We start from the raw sequence: 15,726 nt of genomic DNA on the forward strand, positions 1-15,726 counted from the left end.
TTCCAGCCCGCCTCCCACCCCTCTCGCTGGCCTCCTCCCTCCGCCTCTCCTCCATTTGTTCTCGCTCTTTTCACCCCTCACACGCACGCTTCCTCCTGCAGGCGCCCCCCCCCCCAACAGCGCTTCATGGGAAGAAGACGCAATGGTTTCCACAGAAAACACAACTTTGGAACAAATGTCAGCAATTAGTTGAAGGTTTCAACTTCCATTCTGGTTGAACAAAGTCTTCAAAAGGTTTAGATATTCTTAGAAAACATTAATGGGGAGCATCCAGGCTGTACATGAGCTAATTATTATCGATAATCATCTTTAATCAAAGGGTCTTTCCTCAGGCAATCTTGGAAAGAAGAGTTCAAAAAGGCAACTCAATTTGTTCTAACAACTTTATTTTTCAATCATGTTAGTAACAGTAATGATGATTTAGTCAAGTATTTTAAGCCAAACGTTGTCTTTTTTTTCTAGATCACACATAAGTGAAGTAACAAAACTAAGAAACTGATGTTAAAAAAATGCTAAAGCCAATATGCATCTACTGTATGACAAGTTCTAAAAAATATATATACCATAAGTGGTGCTGTGACAAATAGTATATTCACTCTGCATTTTTCGTTATAACAGTATTAAGCATGCTAGGAAATATAGAAACACCCTCACATCAAAGAAATGAAAATTCCAAATTAGATTCAGCACGAGAAAAAAAAAAAACTAGCAGAAAAATATTCCAAGCAAACTGTAAAGACAGGCCAGATTTTTCTTTTAATAAAAGAACTTTAGTTTCATTATTAAGTTTGACTGCTGGAGTTGTAGGTTGCGCTGCTGGAGGAGAAGCTGTAGCTGTAAGTGGAGGTGTAATCTACGCTGCCTCTACGAGACCCACTCCTGGAGCCGGCCTGAGAGCCAGCCCTGGACCCAGAGCGAGATCCTGGGTTAGAAACATTATAAGGGCTGCTGATTCCTTTGGAAGACACCGAGGAGGCCTGCAGCATCTTCATACCGTTGCTTTCCTCCACCATGCAGTTGTCCATGGCTTCTTTGTAGGAGATCTTCAGTTTTGTCTTGGGACAGGTCAGGTTCTTCTGGTGGCTCCGCGTATCTTGAAGCTTTTGGGCCCCCTGCCCGTCGAGCCAGCCTCTGCGGATAGCCTCCTCGATGCTGACGCGCCGCCCGGACCCAGGTTCTATTAAGCCTCCCGTCAGGTACTGGAACTCCAGAAACCTCTGCCCAGCTTCATAAGGTAGCCACGCCTCCTTCACTGCCTCCGCCACAGACATCTTCCTTTTGATCTTCACGTCTTCAAAGCCGTTAGAGGCCTTCTGGGCGGGTTTCAGCTTGCTCGCCATGCTTTCATCGAGGATGCCCTGATGGACAGCATCCTGCAGCGAGAGTCTCTCACCGTTGGCGGGGTTGATAAGACCACCCGTGCACGTCTGGGCCTCCAGGAGCCTTTGTGCCGTAAGAGAGTCGACGATGCCCCTGCGGAGACCTTCGGTGATTGTTATCTTCTCCAGGGTCTCGGTGTCAAATATAGCTGCCACCGGGCTGTGGTCGTCAAACATTTCGGGTGGAGAGACGGTGATAGAGATGCTGCTGAAACGTTTGCGGACGGTGGGAGAAGATGGCGCCAGCTGCGTGGGGCTGCTGCAGGTGACCATGTCCTCAACGTTGGTGGCTGCGATGGTCATCTCGGTGGCGCTCGTTTTGTGGGTGATCTGATCGGCAAACTGAGTCAAGGTCAGCGCCCCCGCCCGGTACTGATCCAAAGACGCCTGGTCAACGATGCCGCGTTCCAGACAGTCTTTGATGTCATACTGGGTCCCCGTCTTCCTGTCCACTATCACCAAGCGCGAAGTTCCGTCCGAACCCTTGATGGTGATTTCCTCCCACTCGCACTCTTGCTCAGACAGTTCGAGGAAGGTGTCGTAGTCGATCAGCTCTTTGTGGAAGGCCTCCCTCACTGACATTTCCAGCCCGGTGTCCGGGTCGACAATCACAACTCTCCGCTTGCGAAGGACATTGGTTCGGCTCTCTTCTGACTTCTGCAGCTTGTTCTTGTCTTTCAGGGGGAGGAGCACTAAGCCTGTTTTGGCGTCTTTGATGCACCTGTCTTTCAGTTGAATATACGTCAGATTCTCCTTTGTATTGGGGTCAAAAAATCCCTTTGTGTCATCTCCTTCGTACGTCAAGATTTCATTCATCTCCTCATCAAAATATCCTCTTCTATAGGCAACGGACACATCAATACGGTGACTCTCTTTGGGGTCAATAATCCCACCGCTGGCTATTTGGGCCTCAAGAAGGCGAATTCCATGACCTTTTTCAACAAGATCTTTCTCAATAGCCTGGAAGAGGGAGATTATCTTTCCTGTTTCTGGGTCTTTGTATCCAGTTACTGCCTTTTCTGCAGACAGGAGCTTGTTCTTAAACTCTTGTCCTATCAGGCCTCTCTTTGCAGCCTCTTCTACTGTCAAGAAGATATTGTTGACCGGATCAACAAGGAAGCCAGACGCTGCTTGGGCCTCAAGAAGCTCCAGGGTGGTTCCTTTCATAAGCAGACCTTCTTTCATTGCCTGATAGAAAGGCAGTATCCTGTCCTTGACCTCATCATAGATTCCTGCAATGCAGGTGCTGCCGTAAAGATACGACTTCAGCTTTTCTTCAATCTCTTTAGTGGAGAGCTTCTTTGAGTCGGTCTCATCGAGCAGGCCCGAGTCAACCAGCTCTTTCACGGGGACCTCCCCGCGCAGACCTTTCACGGTCATGGCCTTTTCTGGAGCAGAGAGCAGAAGCAACCCACCAACCGGATCCACCGTGCATGACTTCCTGAGATCAGAATAGGTTATTTTCTCTCCTGTTGCTGGATCCAGGTAGCAAGCAGGTCTTTTGTTCAGTGCCGTGTAGAGATCCTGATCGATGAGATTGCGATCCAAAGCCTGATCCCTTGGAAGGAATACACTCAGAACCGGATCCACGATGCCCCCCACGGACTCTTGAGCCTGCAGCAGACGGAGGGCGGTGTCTTTGTTGAGGCGGCCTTGTTTGCAAGCCTGACCCACCGACAACACTTTGCCAGTGTATGGATCCTTGAAGCCGGTACAAGCAGCTTCAGCGGTGACCAAGGCCTCCCTGTCTTCAGTGTCCACGATTCCTCGAGAACATGCAGTGTCCACAGACATCCTCTCATTATATGCTGGGTCAACTATGTAGCCTGTGGCCGCTTGAGCTTCTAGAAGCTTGAGGGCACTTTCTGGGGTGAGGAGCTTGTTGTTTTTGGCCTCCGTGAACGGCATTTTCCCGTGAGAACGTGACACCATGCCTGCAATGACGCCGGTACCTTTCAGGCTCAGCTGGATGTCCACAGCTACCTCATCCACTGTCTTCCTTCCTGTTAAGAGTTGCTCCAGGGTGGCTTTGGTGATTATGCCGCAGTCACAAAGCTGGTGCGCGGTGACTTTGCGACGCACTCCTTCAAACAGCAGTTTGGATGGATCGATGGAGGGCATCTTCTCATGCGTCTGGGTCTGCTTACTCAAGTTGGCCGGTTTCTGCCGAAGCTTCTGTATTTCCCTCTCGAGCGCGTCTCTCTTCAGAGCCAGGTCGGACGCCTCCTTCTCTGAGATCAACAGGCGGTTCTTGTATCGTTCCTCAACGGTTTTCAGCTCCCTCATGAGCTTCTCGATGTCATTTTTTAGGGAAAGCTTCTCTCGTTCTGCCTTGTCCCGGTCAGAATTACACTGCCTAATCTCCCTTTCCCTTAGCTCAAACTGGTTCTTCAGGTGACTAAAGTCCTTTTGGATCCCACTCTTTTCATCCTGCAGGCGTTGTTTATTGCGAATCTCAGTCTCCAGGGAGAGTTTGATGCGCGTGAGCTCATCTTCCAGGCGCTGGTGCCGCGACTTGTCCTGCTCCAGCAGTTTAAGCTTGGAGAGCAGGCTGTCCCTCTCCAGCAACAGCTCGTTGTAATGGCTTTGGGACTGTTGCGCCATCATGGATGTCTGTGGAGAAAGAGATAGAGACAGAATCGTCAGGTCAGACACGCTGCTGCAAACGTATTAACTCGGTTTGTGTTAATATTCCTCATCACTATCTATAATAAAAACAATGTTTGATAGTGGTATTGCCTGATTTCTGAGGCCATTCTTTGTCGTGTACAATCAGATATGAATGTAACTGCACATTTCAAAGGTACTTTTTTTTTCTTCAATTGATTGTTGATCAGGTTTACATTCATGTGAGGCCCAGAGTAGAGCCTACAGCCTATACATACTGTATAGAAAGCGACCAAAAATGAGTTAAATTTCATGTCATTAGCACTGCAGAGCTACTGTGGCATCAACCTTTCTCAGCCAAGATTATTCATGCAAAAGCAGAATAGGAGTCAGAGCAAGTATAGACAGCGTAAACGGCCCTTTGACGCAATCAAAAATACCTCGATCGATTGTTTTTGGATTTTTTCTATCTCCTTTTTAAGCTTTTCTCTCTCCTTGGTCAGGTCATTGATGAGGGCCTGGAACTCTGCTGTCCTCTTGTTGCTATTCTGAAGCTGGATATGGAGCTCTGAAATCTGAGTGGCCGTTTCTTCATCCACAGCGTCTCTGCTGTGCCTCAGGGTATCTCTTTCATGCCTAACTCCCCTCAGCTCTTCCTCCAGCCTCAGCCTCTCCTTGGTCAGGTTCTGTGTCAGAGTCTTGAGAGTTTCGATCTCTTTGGTGTACTCATTCAGCTGGCGGCTCCTCTCCTCCATGGTCTTATACAAGGTCTCGTTTCGCTGGTTGAGCTCAAACACTCGCGCTTGTTCCTGCAGGAGCTTCTGTTTAGCCCCCCTCACTTCTGCCGTAGCGGCTGCCAGCTCCTGCTTGGTCACTTTGTGCTCCCTCGTGATCCTGTCCAGGGCATCCTGGAGGGCAGCGAGGTCCTGCCCGTGCTTCCTTTCAGAATTTGAAACTTCCACCTGAATAGATTTCAGTTTGGTGATGGTAGTAGTGTGCTCTTTGCATGTCTGCGTCATCCTCTCCAACTCGGCTTCAATTCTCTTTCTGCGGGTGAACTCCTCCTGGGCGGCCTTCTTTTGGTTCTCCAGCTCAGCTTCTGCCCCGTCCAGAGAACACTGGAGCTCCCGGATGCGGCTCTGCAGCCTGATCGAACCCTGCTCGGCTTTGGTTTTCTCACTCGCTTGCTTCTCCAGCTCTATTTTGGTGATGCGGATCTCCTGCTCAGACACCTTCAGCTTGTTGAGAGCCTCCAGGTAGGAGGCGTTCTTCGACTTCAGTTCTGCTTCTGCCTGCTTCGTGTGACTGATTTCCAGTTCCAGAGCTCTCCTCTTTTTTCCTTCCTCCTCCAGATTAAATGTGAGAATGCTGATTTGTCTGGACAGCTCCTGCTTGTTTTTATTGGCCTCCATGAGTTTGAGTTCATCGTCACCTCTTTGCTGCTTCAGGGTTCTAAGCTGGACCTCCAGCTCGCTGCGGATCCTTGTCTCCTGTGTGACTGACGCCCTCTGCTGGCTGACTTCTTGCTCTGCTTTTGCTCTGTGCATCTCGGCCAGAGCCATAGACTGCTTGAGCCTCCTCAGCTCCTCCTCCAGATCTTTCTTCTCAGCGGTCAGTTTGTCAACTTGCAGTTTTACCTCTGTTATATTGTCGTCTTTCTGCTGTGATGCTTTCAGGATTGTGGTCTTGGTGACGTGGATTTGGGTTTCGTAGGTCTGCTTAAGCTGATTAATCTCCTGGCTGCATTGTGCTCTTACCTTGGAAATGTCCGATTCAGCGTTGCGCCGACGTGTTGCTTCCTCCTCTAGCAATAACTTCATCCTCTCCAGTTCACGTTCTTTGTCTTTCACTGATTTTTCCAGGTCAATTTTCACCCAGTTGAGCTCTTCCAGCTCCTTCTGTCTGCGGCGAACGGCCGCCTCATACTCCTCTTGCTGACTGTTGTAGCGCTCTTCTGCCAGCCTTTTTTTCCTTTTTTCCTCTTCCAGCTGGTATTTAATGCGTGTCAGCTGGTCATTCAGGTCTTGCAACTGGTTGTGGGTGCTGTCCAGACTCTCCTTGGTAGCATTTACTTGCAACACAGTGGTTCTTTTCACTTGCTCCAAATCAATAAGCTGGTCTTTTGATTGTGAGAGCTCCAGCTTGTAGCGGGCCAAAGCGTCCTCCAGAGTCTTGTTTTTCAGGTCACGATCCTTAATTTCTTCCTTCAGAAGCCTCAGCTGATCCTCCAACATATCAATCTTGGTGTTTCTAATCTGAAAAGTGCAGTAGTGCAAAAACAATGTTAAAAAGGTTCGAAAACACATTTTACCTTTGCATTATTTGTAAATCTTTCTGCATAAAAGAACTTTATTGTTATAAATAGCTGCAACCAGGTCCAACACATACTTTCAGTTCTTCCATGTTCTTGAGGAGCTCCCCGAGGAACTTATAGTAGTCGCTGGATCGGGTCAGCAGCTCGATATACTGCGACTGAAGGCCGGCCGCCTGACAGAGTTCAGAGGAATGGAAAATTAATCATTTCAAATAAATAGAATGATATTTACATGAGACGGCTCTAAATGACAAATGCCAGCAGAGGGTTGTTTTAAATATCTTATAATGGATGTGCTTAGGGCAAAAAGGTCAAAACCCTGGGCAAGGAGCATCTTCTCAAAGTGACGTCATGACAACTAACTGAAAAACAATGCTTCTCGTACCTCGTGCCTGATGACGGAGGCCGGAGACTGAAGCATTGTTCTCTTGATTGGGATTTTAAGCAGAGTTTCCAGGCCAGAACTGTAGGAAGCCAACTGCAGCTCATAGTCCTGGAAATGCAACAGTGGTCACTCCATTGTGTTGGGTGAAAACAATGTGTCCAAGCTAGACATGTAAAGAGTTAGCCGCACACCTTGATGGACGTAGCGCAGGTGTCTGCAGTCTTCTGCACATCGTCCACTCTCTCCTTCTTTCCTTTAATTTCTGTGTGAAGTGCCTGTGAAGAACCAGTACTGTTAGACTTTCCAAAATATTTATTTATTATTCCAGTAGTAGAATTACTAGAATTGTCTAATTAAAAGGGCAGAAACTTTGGGCGACGTGTTATTGCTATAGAGGGAAAAGGAGGACAACGTGCCTTCTGTTGGTTGAGGTGATCCATTAATTTCTGGATGTCAGTAAATTTGGCCGTTTGCAGGGTGTCCTGGCGCTTCCTGGCATTGTCAATCCACTGTTCCAGGGAAGTGCTGTTCTGTTGATAATGATCCAGTTGCTTCTCCTGTTTTTCCAGGTCCCACAGCCTGGAAAGGAAAGAGTGGGAGAGGGGATATTTTAAACACATTTCCTATCCGGGAAACAAGGACGCACTGGAAAAGTATTGCACCCACCGGCTGTCTATCTGTGTTTGGATCCGACGCCAGCGGTCACACAGCTGACCCACCAGGTCCGAGTACTTGGACAGGTCCACGTCACACTTGTGGAAGGACTCGGAGATCTGACCGTTCCAGTGCAGCGCTTTAGCCAGGTCGGATTCCAGCGCTGTCAGCAAGTCTCGTTTTTGATCGAGCTCATTTTTCATTTGCTAAAACAGCAAATAGACATATCCTTAAAAAGAGGTTCCATTCGTTATAACACTGGATGGAGGTGTGACAAACCTTCAGAGTGCTCTGGTAGTTCGCCATCTCTTTAAGATCTAGAGAGCTGGTTTCCTTCTCTGTCAAACGAGTCTCGTTGACTTTAACGATATCTTCGGCCTGGAGAAGGTTCTGGAGCAAGGATTTGAGCGCTGACAGTCTGTCAGAAAGACACATCCATCACATTAAAAGTGCTCTTTATCCTGCTCGTTACCTTCTGTGGTTGACTGGATACAAAACCAATTACCTTTGAAAGTAGATCTGGTTGAGGCTCTGCAGCAGCCCCAGTTTTTGGTTGATGATTTCCAGTTCAGTCTGGAGGAACTTGGCCTGTTCAGAATCGGGCGGTAGTCCGTCCAGCTTCTTCTTAATCTTCTCTCTGATTTGCAGGTACTCGTCATAAATGGAGTCCAGCTCTTCGTGCAGACTCTAGCAGCAATTAAATATAAAATAAATCAGCAAATGAGCCACAAATAAATGGCAATATGAGCGACATTTAATTAATTTGTGACCAACCTGGAGCCTCTGGATGTGCACTGAGCATTGGTGGACGCCGTTCTCCCCCAGGGGGACGTGAAGGTGACTGGTGAGACCCGACTCAGCCAGCTCAAGTCTGCGCCGGAGCTCTTGCAGGCTGTTGAGCAGCGTGAGGCTTAAGGTGGCGCTGGAAGAAGGCGGAGGCTTGGTCACAGGCTTGGTGACCTCCTGTTTCGGAACTTCGACTTTGACCTCTTCCTCCCCTGTTTTAGTTAAAGGGGAATTAGAGCGAGAACAACAGCATCACTGAGACTAGAGACATTTTCACTCACGGTAAGAAGGCAGCTGGATAATCAGCGTGTCGTAGTGGCTCTGAGCTTTATCAAAGTGGCCCTGGATGGTCTTTTTGTCTTCTTCCCCAAACATCTCAGAGCCCTGGCTGCTCCGCAGGAACTCTTGGTAGTGGGTCTCCAGTCTTTTGATGATGCTGCGGTACTCCTCAGGACGCATCTTGGACAGCTGCCAGTGGAGACGAGTCGGGTTAGTCGGCAGTTTAAACCCAATCACGCTGCACACGAAGGCTCCTGTGTTGGAGAGCTCACCATGCTGACAGTGAGGGAGTTGATGTAGCTGATGTCTTTGAGGCAATACTGCCATGAGATGAGGCTCTTGATGTTGATGTACAGCTGGTTCCAGATGCTCATGATTGCCTCATAATACTGCTCATTTCTATGAAATGGCACAAAAAAAAGAAGGTTTGTCTCACTTCCTCTGCTGGTACGGCACATAAATGCCGTCTTCTACAGTCTCCTACTTGCTGGCGAGGCCGATGCTGAGCGGGTTCGGAGGGGGGATTAACAAACACACGGAGGGGATCAGCATATCCAGACCCCCAGGTCCCGTCACAAGCCACTTGCTGCGCTGCGAGTTGTCCTTCAGAATGCCCTCGTTCCCTTTGAGAATACCTTTCTGGAACGCAGAAAACAAACAGGAAGGACAGAATGACATTATTTCACAGCCCCTTTGGGCCCCTGTGTGTTGTTTGGTGCGTGGGAGGAAGCAGGTATCTCACCTGGTCTTGTTTAAAGTCACATAAAGCCTGCACTATGACGGGGCTGCTGCTCCTCTCCTCCGGGTTGCGAGATTTCAGCCTGACGATGTTCTTGGATTTGTTGACCAGACTTTGGACCTGTCTTTTGTTCTCCATGATTCGCTCCTTCTCTTTCTGTAAAACAAAACAAACCCCAAATCTGTGTTGTTATCTGTCGACAGCTATCGTTCAGGGCCTGGAACTCTACACCCACCACAAGCCTGAGTCAGTTCACCAGACATACTGGACCGATTTCACAACCACATTACTCAAGAACAAATTGCTTTCTCTACCAAGGCGGCTGTGTTTTGTTCCACTTCTTGGTATGTCAGCGTTCCAGAGGGAAGAACGAGTGACCTCATTTTCAAGAAACATGGTACGACACGGGCCAAATAAAGGCGCCAGTGTATCTGAGACGTATAGCATCACTGGCAGGAAAGGTCAACGTTTCTGGCCCGTATCACAACCTTTGGACCCGAACGCAGCAGAACCAGGCATCCATACCTCCAGGTTTTTCAAAAGGTCAGTCAGGTTTTCCAGCGGGGTGTTCTTGTTGCAGGTGAATTTGCTCCGGATGGACTCGTGCTCCTTCTGCAGCTTCGTGTAGGTCTCATTGGCCTCCTTGAAAAACTGGGGGAGGCAGAAACTCAAGTCTTCACAAGGTTCTGTTGTCAGAAAAGCCAGTGCTGGATCGAGCACTTACTTGGCTGTAGGCAGCGTTCTCCTTCAGATGAACATGGATGCACTTGGTGATCTGGAGGAGCCAACTCCACTGCGTCTGTAAGGTGTCCATGTAGGCCTGGACGGGCACAGAGAGTCAGCAGTGACGAGAGGATCGTGTTCCGCTTATCGTCATCAACCAAAAAAAATAGGGAAATCTTACTTGAATTTTATCTGAAGCAGGGTGGTTGTTGTTCAAGAGACCATCTGCTTTCAGTTTCAGCTTGTTCAGATCCTTTTCTTTCTCCTCCAGGTCCCTCATCAGACCCTGTCGAGAGAGCCAGGAGCAAGACTTTTAGACAGTCCTGAGTAAGAACCCCAGCCCTGAACCCAGGGTTCAGCCTTACAGAGTAGCTCTCCTGCTTCCTGGGAATATACTGGTCGATGTTCTTGTCTCCCCAGTCAAACACCAGCTCCTCCTCCTCTCTCTCGTTCACCCACATGATGGCCTGGGAGATTTCCTCGATGATGCTCTGAAGCTCCCGCAGTTGACTCACGCGGTTGTGGGACATTTTCTGAGACAGATGAGGGACACTCGTGAATTATAGTCCCAACTAACAGCACTGTGTGAGGCTGTCGTGGTCCTACCTGCAGACTGTCCCATTCTTGCTCCAAGATGGAGAGGTTGTACCTGTCCCCCTTAGCATTCTGAAGAGAGAGAGAGAGAGAGAGCTTGTTGCAAATATGTGATGACCATTTTTCTTTAACCAATACAAACTACAGCGAGAGCACTTACTAGCTCATCTCTGGCACGTTCGACTTCCTGGCTCCTCTGAAGAGAGCTGTGGGTTCGGTTGTGGGTCGCGATCTGCTTTTCAATGCTGGCGGAGTCGTCGCCCCACGGAGCCATCTCAATCATGCGCTGCAAATACGCGTGATGCGGTGAGAAAATAGAGCTCAGCTTGGAAGAAATTACATCTCTGACTACTTTGTAACACCTTCAAATTAAAAAGTCTTGGCTATCTTAACACAAAGCTGTAATAAAGATGCAGGCAAAAATATAAAACGCTTTACTAAAACTGTTATTTGAGGTAAATATATGATGGAGCTTTTGTATTTCTGATTTAAACGTTTCTCTTATTGTCTTTCACTGCTGGACTTTACGTCGTTCTCCTGTTTCACCTCTAGGTGTCAGTATAAGCCCAGTAAAGCGCGCAGGAATTTGGCCCGAGTGTTCCCCTCTTGTTTACAGCCTCCAGCCCAGATAAGAACTCTGGCAGTAAATCAACCCCAGCCAGGCCCTGGTCTGTGAACAGTTCTCTCTCTCTCTCAGGGCTTTTGTTCTGACACCACTCCCCTTTCCTTGATGGGTGCTCATCTGGAACTCACAAGATGGCCGTTAAAAGACTCAGCAGCACAGCCAGCGTCTACAAAAGTTACAGAACAATGCTGCTACTGAAGCAAAGTCGCCTACACTGTGGTTGTTTTTGCTACCTCAAATGAAAGGAGCTGTATGAAACAACCCTGCAATGGTGACAGAATAGCTTTTTTTAACATGAGTAGGAGGATTAAGGAGACGCAAGAAGGGCGTTTTCCCATGAACTTGTCAGAAATGTGCAGAACTCCCCTGTCCCATAACGACGGAGTGAGTGGAGGGTGTCAGATTTCACACTTCTCCACTCTTACTTTTTCTTTCTGCTTCCACAGCAACCTTATTTGCCCCAGTCTTTTTTTTTTCTTTCTAGAACAGTTCTCTTTGTTTCGGTCGCGCCTCCCTCAGCCTCTCTTTCACTCACGGATCAGGTTTTGGCAGCGGGACCAGATGGCTTCAGTTACAGAAGGTCAGAATAAGTGATAGGGTAAGTGCATCACCCTCCACCTCTCCTCCGTCCCGTCTCACAAAGGCAAAACATTCACAGTGACACACCATCAGAGCCAAAAATAAACCCAAAAGTGGATTCAGACTGATAACATTATAAGCTGATTAATACGATCCCTTCATTCTAAATAGATATAACTCATCCATATTTGGTGGAAATAATCTGATATTGACTAAAATGTAATTTTAGTATCAACAATTTTTATGACACATGACAACACAATTGTTTCTGTATAGCCGTTGCTAAGGTTAATCTATATGCCGGCCGTTTCAAGACATAAATCTCAAGAGCAAAGTGCATCAATAAAACACTGGAAGGTGGGGGGGGGATTCTGGGAAATCTCTCATTTCCTAGCATTCCAAAGGAAAACATTGCTAGCTGACATTATGCTGAAACAAACAGACTCAAGTGCCTTTTTACAGAAATTCCCAGAGCAAATAATTGGTGTTGTGCAGCAGAGGAGGGCGGGGGCTCTGATGGTTAACCCAGTTAACCCATGACTAAATCTTGATGCGCTTGCGGGGGGTCTCCCGTCCACAGATCACTTATGAGATCCTCTCACCTTCTGTTGGGAAATCCAGGCGACGGCATCGTTGAAGACCCTGCCTCCGTCCAGGGAGCCCACGCTGCCACGGGTGCGCCTGATGGTCATGCCGCCCATTATCTGCTGCTGAAGAGCCATGGACATGTGCTGGAGCTGTTCCACGCTGCAGCGAAATAAATAAAAAAGAAAGAAATTCAGATGATGTGCAAATGTTGATGCTGTTCGTGAGCTCCTGTTTGCAGTGAGTGACGCCGCAGGCTGGACCACTCATGTGACAGTCATGAATGAACACCTAGACGGCTTCCTGTCTCACCTCCTGTGGATGTCCGTAGGGATTCGCAGTTGCTGCAGCTCTCTGCCGTAAGCCTTCAGCTGCTCCATGGACTCTGCACCCAGCATCAGCATCTTCTCTGCCTCCATGACAGGCCCCCCCTGCCAAATCAATAGGGACACTCAGCTCCCGACACCCGCCGTGTTTTCCCATCAACTCAATTAGGTGAAGCCAGCAGACGGGAGAAACCTAATTAACCACAGGAACCGCCTCACAGACAAACACAGGCCATTATTGATTGCGTATTACTCTAATAACCGTTTCACCATCACAAGTCTAGACTTGCCATCAGACCTCGTGGTTCCTAGGTGCATCACTCACCGTCTGCAGGATCATCTTGGCCCTCTGCAGGTATTCCTGACACTGGTTTGTGAGGAGCACAGCTTTCTGCTGCATAGCCTGCACGCTGCACATGGAAGAAGCGTCACATCTTTGAATACAGCGGGCAAAAGGAGCAAGGATGCACAATGTGTCATTCAATAAGTATTTAAAGCGCACATAAAACGAAATGAAAAGCAAAGAAAGGGCACTGTGAAATATAAACAGAAACCACTTTCAGCAAGCCTCTTTCACATGTAATGGCAACATTATGACGTGTAATAACAGCTGGGGGGAGGGAAGGTGTGTGCTCAAATGAATTAATCGTGTCCGGCAACAGGTGGGCTGTGATAACTTCAGTAAGTACTTTAATACACACAGAGATCGGGGCCAGAGCTGCTTCTCGAGCCGCCCAGTAAACCAGCAGCTCCGGCACTTGTTTTTAATGGCGTGTGTCCAGTTAGTCCGGAACCTGCTCAGCTCGACGCCGCGGTTAAAAAGAACGACTTTAACCTCCGGGGACACGATCAAAACCTGCGTGTCCTTCATTCAAATGCCACTAAAAAATAACAACGAGTCGAAAGTTTGAGCCTGCAGGTCCAACACCTTAAGTTCCGAGGCTATCGTGAACGCAGCACAGAGCAGGTGCGTTATTTCCGGATTTAATTTGAATTCTAGATGTAATTTGTACCTTATTCCACCTCCTGGGCTCACTCCCATGCTGACTTTCTGTCCCCCGAGCCCCCCGCCGGGCATGGAGGTCCGGGAGAAGGAGTAGGCGTAGGCCCCGCCGTCCGCCGCCTGGAAGTCCCCATGGAAGCCGTTGCCACCGGCGAACACGTCGTTCCGAAAGCTCGAACTCAGGTCCTGCCGGGAGCCGCTCCTGGGGCCGATGGTGTTCAGCCGGGTGTTGGAGCCGTAGGTGCTCATGTTTACGGAGTAGTTGTGTTTATGGGAAAGAAGCGTTTTGTCCCGGGTCCATCCAGACGCAGAAGTCCAGGACTCGCTGCGCGTCCTGTTGCGCAGATGAAGGTCTGCTGAGAATAGACGGAAGCTGCTGGACGCGTTTTGGAGAGAAACCACACCTTGATCTCGATCAGCCACTCAGTTCACACCACTACGGATTCTGCGTAATCAGCGACGTTATAGCCACAGTTTTCACTTCTTTATTCTTTTTTTCCCCTTATTTCTCATGACGTTAAAATTAGGGCAAAACATGCGTAAAATGCATGTGACGCTTTTGGGCTTGGCTGACGAGCTTGTCACCTTACATGAGAGGAAGGAGGGGTTTTTACCAGCTAATCTATGGACAAAAACACATAATAAAGTCTAAATGCTACAGTAGACACACCAGATTGGCGAAAAACAACGTGATGTGATTGTGTGCACCGTGGAAGACAAGGGAATGGGGGGAGCTCATTAAATTGTCAGGTTATATGAGGAAGAAAAAAGAAAACAAAAGTATTCCTAAAGTTGATGAGACACTGGGTAATCTGGGGCTTTCACTCTAAACTGGAGACCAAACCCAGCAGCTCGGCACAGATCAGGGCACAGATCAGGGCACAGATCAGGGCCGGGACAAAGAGAGGAAGACAGGAACTGAACCAACAGCCTCTCGGAGCTCACGCCCCAGACTGGAATCTTCACTCCATTCCTAGGACTTCAAACGTCTTGAGTGCACCTAACAGAGTTAACACAGTTTGTTAAGTATGTACTGTATGTTAACAGACATACACACATTTATGCTGAGTGTCAGCTGTTATAACATTTTCTTGAAAGACCAGCCTTGCAGATGAAACACACCCAACCAAACAGCGTCCAAGAGCTCAGATGGTTTCTCTTCAAATTCTTTTATTGTGAAACTGCAAGACAGAGCATGTAGTTATTTCACAACTCATTTTTAGGAACGTGCTCACACAGCAGGCGGGAGGGGACCTGGACCGTGGGACAGTGAACCGGCTTCATAATGGGACCGTTCAAATTAAACAGAACAGACGACAGGGGTTGGTCTCCTGACCTCTGACACATTCAGTCATTTGCAGAGAATGTTGAAGAGGGTTTTTTTTTCTTGTCCCCCCCATTTTAAGGCATTTGCTGTCAGGTTAAGGAGTGGCAAATGCTGAGGTTTCTGTCATGTACTGATCCTCTCCTGTCAGTCACTGGATCCTCCCTCTGACCTATCAGCCATTCTGCCTCTCTGTTTCTGCACTACATACTCAGCGTGCAAGAGTAGACATGTAAAAGCACTCCCAAACAGGGAGGTAAATATTTAACTTGACGTTTGCTTTCTGGACTGAGGGTCACTTCCGGCTACAAACAGGTGATCAGGGTTTGGGTTCGTTACGCACCAGCCTGACAACAGCCGCCCAAAACAAGTGAAAACAGAGTCTAAGACGGCAGAATTACCGCGTGATTAACGCCTTGGCAAAGGTGAAGGCAGTCCAAACCTGTTTGTGTGTGATATCAGTTCCAGACTTTCACCAGACAAGCGTGACGGCTGGTTTAGTGACTAACCCGGACTGGTGTCATCGTGTCCAGTAATAACGTTGGGTGTTCACATTGATGCTTCCCCGCAGCGTTTTCCCACCACTTCAAAAACGCTCCGTCTCTGAGATGGGATGAGTAGGCAGGGAGATCTGCAGGAAGCCTGCTAAAACCCCTGAAATCCTCTCAATATTGCAGAGGAGTACACTTTCACCCTGATGTGGGAAAAAAACCAACAACCAGAGGCTGTCGTATAGTGATTTTAAAAAAAACAACCCTCTTTTAAGTCAGCCGCTGTTCTTACTTCATGTATTTGCTTATCAGGCGGATTAACTTTTAGCAGAC

The 15,726-nt window shown here is 48.2% G+C and overlaps 1 protein-coding gene across 1 annotated transcript; it reads right to left on the reverse strand.

Moving 5' to 3' along the window:
- Positions 1 to 365: 365 nt before the first annotated feature.
- dspa (desmoplakin a) lies at positions 366 to 13,953 on the reverse strand. The gene is made up of 24 exons (XM_057056507.1): positions 13,589 to 13,953; positions 12,901 to 13,009; positions 12,562 to 12,680; positions 12,267 to 12,411; positions 10,621 to 10,746; positions 10,473 to 10,532; positions 10,232 to 10,399; positions 10,048 to 10,152; positions 9,868 to 9,963; positions 9,669 to 9,794; positions 9,147 to 9,299; positions 8,889 to 9,043; positions 8,677 to 8,803; positions 8,407 to 8,593; positions 8,114 to 8,337; positions 7,845 to 8,026; positions 7,619 to 7,757; positions 7,352 to 7,545; positions 7,102 to 7,264; positions 6,877 to 6,960; positions 6,686 to 6,793; positions 6,375 to 6,473; positions 4,427 to 6,241; positions 366 to 3,992 (listed from the first exon to the last, which is right to left on the reverse strand). Exons 1-24 carry the CDS (start codon positions 13,825 to 13,827, stop codon positions 783 to 785), a joined length of 8,133 nt encoding a protein of 2,710 aa, XP_056912487.1. The 5' UTR covers positions 13,828 to 13,953; the 3' UTR covers positions 366 to 782.
- Positions 13,954 to 15,726: the final 1,773 nt, after the last annotated feature.

The sequence above is a fragment of the Takifugu flavidus genome, chromosome 15, assembly GCF_003711565.1.
Source record: "Takifugu flavidus isolate HTHZ2018 chromosome 15, ASM371156v2, whole genome shotgun sequence".
Taxonomy (NCBI): domain Eukaryota; kingdom Metazoa; phylum Chordata; class Actinopteri; order Tetraodontiformes; family Tetraodontidae; genus Takifugu; species Takifugu flavidus.